The sequence below is a fragment of the Harpegnathos saltator genome, unplaced genomic scaffold (assembly GCF_003227715.2).
Source record: "Harpegnathos saltator strain DR-91 unplaced genomic scaffold, Hsal_v8.6 scaffold138, whole genome shotgun sequence".
Taxonomy (NCBI): domain Eukaryota; kingdom Metazoa; phylum Arthropoda; class Insecta; order Hymenoptera; family Formicidae; genus Harpegnathos; species Harpegnathos saltator.
In genome coordinates, this window is record NW_020229915.1 from 54048 (window position 1) to 65201 (window position 11154).

At 41.9% G+C, this 11154-nt stretch overlaps 1 protein-coding gene across 1 annotated transcript; it reads right to left on the minus strand.

Moving 5' to 3' along the window:
• Positions 1 to 5296: 5296 nt before the first annotated feature.
• LOC112590706 (histone-lysine N-methyltransferase SETMAR-like) lies at positions 5297 to 5857 on the minus strand. The gene has a single exon (XM_025308054.1). The coding sequence runs from the start codon at positions 5855 to 5857 to the stop codon at positions 5297 to 5299; it is 561 nt and encodes a 186-aa protein (XP_025163839.1).
• Positions 5858 to 11154: the final 5297 nt, after the last annotated feature.

Genomic DNA, 11154 nt, shown 5'->3' on the forward strand with positions numbered 1-11154 from the left:
TGCATTTCGCAGGGGCTTTTTCAAAATTTTTATACGCAGTTTATTAATAGAAAACAAAAATTTGGGGAAGAAATTACATCTTACGGGTTGGAAATAGAGCGATTAGCGCGTTTAGCTTATTCCGAAAGCGGAAAAGAAATGAAAACAAAGATAGCTTGCGCGCAATTTATTGTGGGACTAGCAAGCGAAAATACAAAGCGTTTATTGCAGCTTGAGGGGGCAATGTCTTTAGAGGCAGCGATAGAAAGGGCAAAGACTATAGAGACTATTTATGAAAATGGTTCTGAAAGAAGAAGTTTTGGGAGGAAGGAATTTTACGGAAAAGAAAGGGAATCGCGGGAAAATAATAGTTTTGGAAGGAGGGGGAACTTTGAAAATAAAAATCAGAGAAAATTTCCTTTTCCAAATTTTGAAAAAAGAACAGCGAAACAGAATTTTGTAAACAAAAGAAAGCAAGAGAGAGAATGTTAGAGCTGTGGAGGAAAGGGACATTTTAGGAATGAATGTCCAAAAAATGTATTGCAACGGGGAAACTAGGTCTGGTCGATCTCTTCGGAGCAGGTTCGGCTTTCAAAAAAAAAGCTCCGGAAAAGATTAAAGAATTAAATAAAGAAAAAACGGAGATAAATAATAAGAGTGGTAAGATAAGTAGAATAAGTAGAAGTAAGAATCTTTTCACTTATTATGGAACTTTAGACAGAAGAACATGTTTATTTAAGTTAGACACGGGCTTTGATGTCTGTTTAGTAAATAGGGAATTAGTAGGAAATAGAAAACGCTCTGAGTCAATTGACAGGTGTAGGTTAATTTATCCGACAGGAGAGGAGGTTCCTATTAGGAATAAAGTTTATTGTCAAGTTCAATTAGGTAGTTTCGAGGTAAAAATGTCGATGTTGGTGGTCGACATAGAAGATGAGTGTTTATTAGAAGCGGATTTCTTTGAGGCGATAGGAGCAGAACGAATTTTTGAATCTCTCTTTGGAAATTCGTCTTGTAGGACAAAATAGGAAAATTCTTTTTGTTCTCGAGTTTTGAATAAAGAAGAGAGCGTTCCAGAAGGCTTAGGAGAATTTTATGAGAGAAACTCAAAGGAGTTAGAAACTTCACAAAAAGAAGATTTTGTGGAATTCTTGAAAGAATTCAGGGATATTTTCGATGGACAAGTATCAGCAGGAAATTGTGTTGAAGTTCAACATGAAATTCAATTGTTAGATCCTACTTCGATTAAACAAGCTCCAAGAAGAATTCCTTTCAAAATGTGCGAAAAAGTAGAGAAAATTATGGGAGAAATGGAGAAGCAAGGAGTAATCAAGGAATCTTCTAGTCCGTGGACCTCGCCGGTAGTTATAATTCCAAAAAAGATGATACAGTTAAATTTTGTGTTGACTTTAGGAAGTTGAATTCTGTTACGAAGAAAGATTCATATCCCTTACCTAGAATAGATAATCTTTTAGACCAGTTGTCAGGAAATGAATGGTTATCCACTTTAGATATGAAAAGTGGATATTGGTAAATAAAGATTCGTCCAGAAGATAGGGAGAAAACTGCTTTTTCTGTGGGGAATTTGTGGCAATTCACGGTCATGCCTTTCGATTTATGTAATACACCTGCGACATTTGAATGATTTATGGAAAAAGTTTTGAAATCATCAATTATTATCAAAAACTTGTTTAGTTTATTTGGATAATGTTATTGTTTTTGGAAAGACGTTTGATGAAATGTTAGAAAATCTTAGGGAAGTTTTTCGAAGATTTCAAGCTTCAAATTTAAAGATCAATCCGGCAAAATATAATCTTTTTGAGAGGCAAGTTAGATACTAAGGTCATATAGGTTCTTCAGGAAGAAATCGCAACAGATCCCGAGAAGACTACTGCGGTAAAAAATGGCCAATTCCTAAGAATAAGAAGCAAGTGAGAAGTTTTCTAGAATTTTGTTCTTATTACAGGAAGTTCGTCAAAGGATTTTCTTCAATTGCAAAACCTCTCTACGGATTGACAGAAGAACGAACAAAATTTTATTGGACTTCTCAATGTCAGGTTTTGTGACGTGGCAGCCGTGGAGGCGCCCGTGACCGTGTGAACCGCCGGTCCGCACGCGGGGGAGGAGGGGGAAGGAGAGGGACAACATTTCGTGCGACCAAGGGGGAGTCGGATTTGAAAGTTCCCGTTAATTATAACATAACTAGTGATAAGAGCGAGCAGATGCAATGGTCTCGCGTCCCCAAGATTTGTGCCCTTGGACCTCCCGAGCCGGCCACCAAGACAGGAAGACCAGAAAGGATGCCGAGGACGTCGCTTATCGCCTGGCGCGGCCAGATCAGGTGATTACGCTCTTTTCTCGTCTCGTCTCAGAGAATTAATCGTTATCCCATAAAGATTATCGCTGCCGTATATTATTCAACAAGCTACAACGACAACACGGACGAAGCAACGAGATACCGTCGAGCACGTTCTCGACGCATGGGCCGCTAGCCGAAAAACAACGGCTAGACGGACCGAGAGCAATGCTCACGGGACGCCGAGAACGAGAGAGAGAGAGAGAGAAAGAGAGAGAGAGAGAGAGAGAGAGAGAGAGAGAGAGAGAGAGAGCATCCGTTCTGCGGATTGTCAACAAAATTCGCGGAAAGATTCCCGGAAGGAAAAAAAGCCACAAAAACGAGAGACGAGAAGATTCGTTTTTCTCTCTCACTAATAAGATTGGTTTTTCGTCTCGCACGGAGAGAGAGATTAGATTGGCCTCCCGAGAAGACAGATTCGTTTTTGGGCTCGAGGCAAAAGGACTCGTTTGGCCTCGGAGAGATTGAAGTATTTGTCCGCTCGCAGGAGAGAGATTGGTGTACCGCTCATTCCGTGGAGACAGATTTGGTGTGTGCCGCTCGAACGGAGAAGCGAGATTTGGGTGTCCCGATCGCTGCCTGAAAGTAACCACGGTCGTACCGTACCGAGGGCGGAAGCACTGAAGGGAGAGGACGCCCGCTGCCCGCCCGACTGGAATTAACCATCGCCGACTGCCGACTGTCAACCACCCAGGACCACGCCGCCGGGAGGTTCCCGATATTGTAAGACCGTCCACCTGCTCTGACGTTTCGGTGTCTCGTTCCGAAAATTTATTGTGCGCGTAAGCAGTACTGATCCCGCGGAAATAACGCGACGGGTATTTGTACCGGCCCACGGGATTCCGGAGCGTGTTAATTATCGAGACCGAATAAATCGCAGTACCGCTTAGAATACCGCATTCTTGTGTTTTCTCACCCGTTCCCGAATTTCCGACCGAATTTCCCCTACTACCGACTATAATTCTCGTAGAGCTACCGGGTCCGTCGGACTCTCGCGTTGCGGCTGACTGTTATTTATTTTTTGTGTTGGGGATCGGTGCGGCTATCCGCACCTGGCGCCCAACAACTTTATTATGAGAGTATGAACGGCCGGGGCGCGTGGGCCGACAGTTATTTGTCGACGTTTAGTATTAACGTCGCAGCTTTTAATATTCTGAAGAATGTTTTGATATCTTCACCAGTTCTGCTTTTTCCAAAGGAAGAAGGAGATTTCATTTTAAACACCGATGCTTCGAATCATGATATTGCGGTACTTTCTCAAGTTCAAGAAGCAGTAGAAAAGGTGATCGCTTATTTTAGTCGTGTTTTGAATAAAACGGAAAGGAATGATTGTGTGACTCGAAGAGAATTGTTAGCTATGGTGGTGGATCAAATGTTTTCATCACTATTTGTACGAACGGAAATTTTTGGTAAGCACAGATCATTCATTGTTGAAATGGTTAATGTCATTCAAAGAATTAGGAGGTCAGTTAGCACAATGGATGGAAAGACTGCAACAGTATGATTTCGAAATTCTTCATCGAAAGGGGAAGCTACATAAGAATGCAGACGGTTTGTCTAGACGACCTTGTTCAGAAGAAAATTGTAAGTATTGTTCTAGGATAGAAGTGAAAGTTAAAAATCAGGAATGTGAATCAGTTGCACGAATAAGTTTTAGTGAAAATTTTAATCAAATTGGCGGAAGGAATAGCTTAATGATCCATGCATTTCAGCAATTCTTCTGGCAAAAGAATCCGATAGACGTCCTACTCGGGAGGAGATGGCGAATGGAGATATTTCTTCAACAATTTATTTATCCTACTGAGACACTTTAATTGTTGAGAATGGAATTCTTCATAGAAAATGGCAAGCACTCAATCTCAAAGGAAGTATTCTTCAAGTTATTGTTCTACGTTCGGAAGTTAAACGATATTTTGGAAGAGGCACATGACACTCCTTCTGAAGGACATTTTAGTGTTAATAAAACTTTAGGGAAAATTCGAAAACGTTTTTATTGGGCAACATATAAAAAGGATGTTGAAGATTGGTGTAGAACTTGCAGAATTTATGTGGCCAAAAAGGAGCCTTCAGATAAAGGAAAATCTCCTCTTCGGATTTTCAATGTTGGAACTCCTTTTGAACGACTTCAGATGGATATACTTGATCCATTGCCAATAACTTCTTCAGGAAATAAGTATCTTTTAGTTATAGTTGATTGTTTTACAAAATGGTTAAAGCTTGGTTAAAGCTAAATGGGTTAAAGCTTTTTCTTTAAAAAATTATCAGGGCAAACATTGTAGTTGAAGTATTCGTCAGTCAGATAATTTCGAAATACGGCGTGCTTTTAGAAATGCACACTGATCAGGGAAGGAATTTTGGATCACAGTTATTTAAGGAACTTTCAGAAATGTTAAGAATTAGAAAGACAAGGACTACAGCTCTTCATCCTCAATCTGATGGGCAAGTCGAACGTCAACATCAAACGATTTTTCAGTATTTGTCCAAGTTTGTTGACAAAAATCAGAAAAATTGGGATAAATGGGTTCCGTTATTTCTTTTAGCATTTAGATCTGCAAAACATGGAACAACGGGAATGCCTCCGGCAGAATTGAATTTCGGAAGAGATTTAAGGTTACCTTTAGATTTATTTCATAGAACTCCTCCGAAAGATTGTGTCATAGACTTTAGAGATTATGTTTCTGATTTAAAAGGAAAATTAGATGAAGTTTATCAAAGTGTTAGGCAGAAAATGACTTTAAATTCGGAAAAGATTAAAAGATGGTACGAGGGTCGTTCAATAAGTCCTTAGAAAAAGATAGGAAAACAAATTATTTTGGGTAGATTTTTTTTTATTTTTCAACATAATCTCCTTTTAGCTCTATACACCTTTCCAAGCATTTCTTCAACTTTTTTAAGCCGTCCAAAAAGTAGGATTTCGGAAGGTCCTCAAAATAGGCATCTGTTTGGGCGATGACCTCCTCGTTAGACGTGAACCGTTGTCCGCCGAGCCATTTTTTCAAGTTTGGAAATAAAAAAAAAGTCACTGGGGGCCAAATCCAGTGAATACTGTGGATGTTGTAATAATTCGAACTTTAATTCCATAATTTTGGCCATCGAAACTGCGCAGGTGTGCACCCGTGCATTGTCTTGATGGAAGAGGATCTTTTTCTTTTTCAAATGAGGACGTATTTTCTTGATTTCTTCGCTCAAGCGGTGCAATAACGACGCATAATACTCTCCAGTTATTGTTTGTCCTTTTTCCAAGTAATCGGTGTAGATGATTCCGCGTGCATCCCAAAAAACCGTGGCCATCACCTTGCCGGCCGATTTCACTGTCTTCGCCTTCTTCGGAGCCCGTTCGTCTTCAAAAACCCACTGTTTTGACTGTTCCTTTGTCTCTGGAGTGTAGTGGTATATCCATGTTTCGTCCACAGTTATGTATCGACGCAGAAACTCGTCAGGATTGCGACGGAAAAGCGCCAAAACAGCCTCAGAGCCGACCACACGATTGCGTTTATTCTCCACTGAAAGCAAGCGCGACATCCATCTTGCCGAGATTTTTTTCACACCTAATTTTTCGTGCAAAATTGAAAACACTGTACCTTGCGATAGGCCTCAACTATTTCGCGCACTTTGATTCGTCGATCACTCAAAACCATATCGTGGATTTTGTCAATCATTTCGGGGGTAGTCACTTCCACTGGACGTTGCGAACGATGTTCATCTTTTGTGGATGTACGGCCACGTTTAAACTCATTTACTCAATTGTAAACAGTTGAAAACACAGGAGCAGATATGCCATGAACTTCATCTAACTCAGCTTTAATCTCTTTCGGTGTTAAGCCTTTTAAATATAAGTGTTTCATCACCACTCGAAACTCACTTTTTTCCATTTTTCTAAATAAAGAAAAGTTTGTTGCTTCAATCGACAATAAAAATGAAACCATGTGATGAATATAACTGAGACTTTAACAGCTGTCTAGTGAGTAATGATGCTTACTAAAAACAAACCATTTTCGATACTACGGGTGCCATCTCTTGGATTTTCTAAGAACTTATTAAACGACCCTCGTATAATCAGGGAGCTAGAAAATGTTTATTTGGAAAAGGTCAGAAAGTTTGGTTTTTTAACCCACGAAGGAAAATAGGAAAAGCTCCTAACTTACAAAATAATTGGGAAGGACCTTATGAAATAGTGAAACGGTTGAATGAAGTAGTTTATTGTATTAGGAAATCGAGTAAGAGCAGGAATAAAGTAGTGCAGATAAGTTAGCTTCTTTCAGTGAGAGACAGGAATAGGGAATCATTAGAGACCTGCAAATTTTTAATGGTAAAATTATTTAGAACAAAATTTTGCGTTCATTTTCCAGGGTTGGGAAGTAACGTGTTACTTGTAACGCCGTTACTGGTCTCGTTACTCTTTTGAGTAACGATTAGGTAACGCCGTTACTTTTTGGTGTCAGTAACGAAAAAGTAACGGCGATACATTTTTTTTGTAACGAGTAACAAAACGTCCGTTACTTTAATCGTTACTTCTTAATTTTTATAAAATTAAACTTAATTGTATTTAATTTCTGTGCATTTTTTGTTTTATGCTGGATTTAATGAGAACCAATAAAGATGGACTCACATATTGTCATCCATTGGCCGTAGCTATACAGAAAGGTTTAAAAGAAAGGTAAGTTGGTGTAATTTGGTTAATACATATGTTCATCAAACAACATTCATCTGATCAAAAAGAAAAATCAATATGTTCATATTTAATTTTATTGATTTAACTTTAGGTTTTGTACTACACTCGAAAAAGAAGAATTGATAATTGCCAGCTGTTTGAATCCCAAATTGAGTTGGTTAGCTGAAGATAAGTGAAAACTTGCGCAAACATATTTAGAAGATTTATAAGGAATTCCTTCAATTAAAAATTTTTTGATGTCTGATAAGCACAATAATAACGATGATTTCTTTAATTTTAAATAGCAAACATCAAATGAGAAATCTGCCTATGATAAATGGCAAAGATTTTTAAAGTCAACAGACACTAATGTCCAAATATTAAATTCATATCCACTAATTAAGAAACTTTTCATTAAGTACAATACTTAATAACATAAAATAATAATAATATTTAAATATATATATATATATATTTCTAATCGTCTTATGTCCGATTTATATCTTGTCTTAGCATCTTTCTTATAATCCTGGATTTACAACAAAAAAAAGTAACGGAAAGTAACGAAATAAAATATCGTTACTTTCAAGTAACGGTAACGCGTTATTTTTTAAGATCAGTAACGAGTAACGGTAACGAGTTACTTTTTACCGAAAGCAACGGTAACGGTAACGTTACTTTTAAAAAGTAACTTTCCCAACCCTGTCATTTTCTTTACTTTAAGGTTTAATTTTGGAAGGCTGTTTCGGAGGACCACATCCGGGAGAAAGAAAAGAGAGAAGGCTGCCTCCCCCACAGTTTTTTTGACCGTGGTTTTTCCGTGGGGCATTGGGCGAATGCCGAGGCAGGGATACGGGGTGTTCTATAAAAGAACGTTGGGCCCACGGTAGTCCCCCCCCTTGTCCAAAGAGGAGCTAAGGAGGAGACGAACGAGAAGGAGGAAGCGAAAGAAAAGCGGGTCGGTTTTAAAAAGGCCTTGGAAATGGTTTACTTCCTGGAGGACGAAGATAAGAATGGTGCTCTGGGAAGAAGGAGTCAAATTTTTCGGAACTTTTTGATTGAGAACATGGAGTTCGGTAACCTGTAGCAGCAGTTCAGGGTAGAACAAGAACCATGGAATTCTCTGGAGTCAAAGAAGAGGATGATCTTGCTCAGGAGAATTGTCGGGACGACAATTTGTAGAGAGAGGGAGTAGTGTTGTGTACGAGCCACAAGTAGTATGGAAGCGTCCGTTGTCCGCGAGCCTTAGGCATATGGATTTTGACAGTTGAAGGATGTTTATCTGGATGACGGGAGTTTGTTGAAAAACAACAGCAGTAGAGTCTATCACGAGCCGCGGCGAACAGACGTGACCTAGACGTTTCTTTTTAATATTGTTAAGACGAGAGGATATTCGTGAGTCTGTATATATTAGAAGTAAAGCGGAGTTCTTTTTCTCTAATCCTGTGTCAGTTCATTTCGCGGACCCGGTACACACGAGACGGACACGCGCAACAATATATACCTTCTCTCTCTCCCTCTCCCTCCTCCTTTCCTTCCCCCTATCCCTACCTCCCATCTCCCCCTCACTATCCCCTCTCCCCCTCTTCCTCGCCATCTCATTCCCTCCCCTCCTATTCCCCCTCCCTCTACCACCCCTTCCATACCTCACCCATCCTTCCCCTCCTCCTCACTCCCTCTCTCCCTCCCCTTCCCCTCTCTCGCTCTCTCACTACCTCTCTCTTCCTCCCTCCTCTCCATTCTCACACTCTGCCTCTCAATCTCCCTCTCCCCTTCCTCTCACCCTCTCCTCCTCACCATCTACTTCCCCCTCACCCTCTCACTCTCTTTCCCTCTCCCTCGCCTTCTCGCTCTCTCTTCCTTGTAACGCTCCGCCCTCCCGCCGCTCGTCACCCCGCGCTCCATCCTCGCGAGGTTGACGAGTCGCGGGTTGGAGGTCTCGGTACGGTTCGTCTCGGCCTCCCGCTATCGACCGTGCTCTCTTGCCGCGGACCGACGAACGGTTGTTCGCTGCGGGATTGCGAGGTAGGATCAATTGATTGGAACGCTTAATTTCACTCTTCTTGAGGAGTGGCGTGAAACTGGCCTCTCACTCGGCCTCACTGCCGATTTATTCGGGTTCTTTTTGTTTTTGTACACTCCTTATTCATTATACACTTGTCCGCGTAAGAAACGGCTATCTGTTACGGCTCGCGCCGGCGGCCTCGCTAAATTTCGTGAAGCAGCTTCGAATTCGCACCGAGAAGTGTTTACAAATTTTCGGGCCGCGGATTTTCGACCGACAACGTGCTCGAGATCTGTCAACGGGTAACGAGGGTCGGCCGCTCTTCGCCTGACGAGAACAATAGATGCACGCGGTTCCTGGTAACTTGCAACGATGATAGAAAAACAAACGAGACAATTTATGAGCGCCGCATCTGCCTGCTCTCGTTCGGAAATAATTATCATAAAATGTTACCGATGGGCCAGTTACACTCTTAACCGGCTGTGCGTTGCACCAAGTACATTCGCATCGGATAGATGCGAACGACTCGCGTCCCGGGCTCTTAGCAATATCTGGTAGGCTTTTCTATGTTGTAAACAGCTCGCGTCCGGAACTTTTGAGCAGGCCTCAGGTGACTCTGATAAGTGTCATACCAGAGTCGCGACCGCGGATATCAATAACGTATTGCTGAATAATACTAAATAAATTGCTATAGGAGCAGCGTTGCTAATGACGAACACACGCCTTCTGACCAATACTCCCAGGGATCTTATAATTGTCGCAAATGACTCACGCCCGGAGCCTTAACGATAATGCGGTATTATTCGGTTCGAGAGAGACGCCGATAAATAATAATATTCTTGTGCTGACCTCTGAATTGCTCGAATTATAAGATCCGGGATAACACTCGGTCACTTTGATTGTTTAGAAACAAACTCGCTGGTGATAAATCGTCAGTATTAGTACGTTCGAAAGAGATGTCAGTAAATAATAATATTTTTCCAGTACACCGGATTTTCTCGACTTATACGATCCCTGATGATATTCGCTCGGACGGATAAGCGCTTAGAAATTACGAGACGGTGGCTAACTGCTGCCGTTCTCTCAAAAACAGAAACCTTATTCTAAGTCGGCGCAGCGGCTAACTGCTGCCTAACGTCGATGGACGAGCACTTAGAAATTCGCGGAACGGTGGCTAACTGCTGCCGTTCTCTCGGAAACAGAAAACTTATTCTAAGTCGGATCCAGGTGGATCGTATCGGTGGAACGTTAAGCGTCCGCTTCGCGCGTGGAGCCGGGTCTTGTAATATTCCCCCCCCGGTGATGCGGTACGGTACTTGGAGAAATTACTCAGCGGCGTTCTGCCGTGCTTCCCGGACTCTCCGTTCGCTTACTGATCCTGGTCGTCGGTCTTCTCGTCGGATGCCTCTTTTCGTCAGGGAGCTCTGCTCGGAAGACTGTCTCGCTCGAGACGACGACTCTCTCGATCTTGGCGAGAGAAAGGGTTATATACCTTTAAAATCGAGAGTCGAGCGCGGAAAGGGTTATCCCCCCTAAATTTCCGCGAAATTTGCGCATGCGGATTTTGGGATTACCCCTTTTCGTGTCTTAATCCCGATTTTTCCCGAGTGGGCGAGCGATTGCTCGTCATCTTTCGGCGCTCGGGCCTAGTTGCTGCAGCACTGATGGTCGTTGCGGTGCGGGGATGGTAGCGGCGATGTTTGATCGCGCGGAGACCGATCGTCGTCGCCGCGCGATTCGTAACGGGGACAAGGGTCTTTGTCCCACGTTACACCTTTTTCCACTCTTCCTCTCGCCCACTCTCCCTCTCACCTACTCACCCTCTCCCTCTCTCTCTCCCTCTCTCCTTCCCCTTCACCCCCTCTCTCCCTCTATCCCTCCCTCTCTCTCGCTCTCTCCTTTCCTCCCCCGCTCCCCCTCGCCCTTTTATCCCTTTTATTTCTTTATATCTTTTATTTCCACATGTATAACGGTGTGAATTGGCATATGATTTCTCGTTCCTGATATCATCAAACACAAGGACAATTATAGCAAAAACCCAACAACTTTAATGATTATTAAATTTATAATTACCTGATTGCATATAATATCCAATATGTTCAACTTCGTCATTCCATGTCACTACTTGCACTCTGTATCGATTATTATTATTTAAAATAAACT

Coding starts and splice junctions, on each gene's coding strand:
- LOC112590706 (XM_025308054.1), bottom strand. CDS start 5,857: ATGTCGCGCTTGCTTTCAGTGGAGAATAAACGCAATCGTGTGGTCGGC.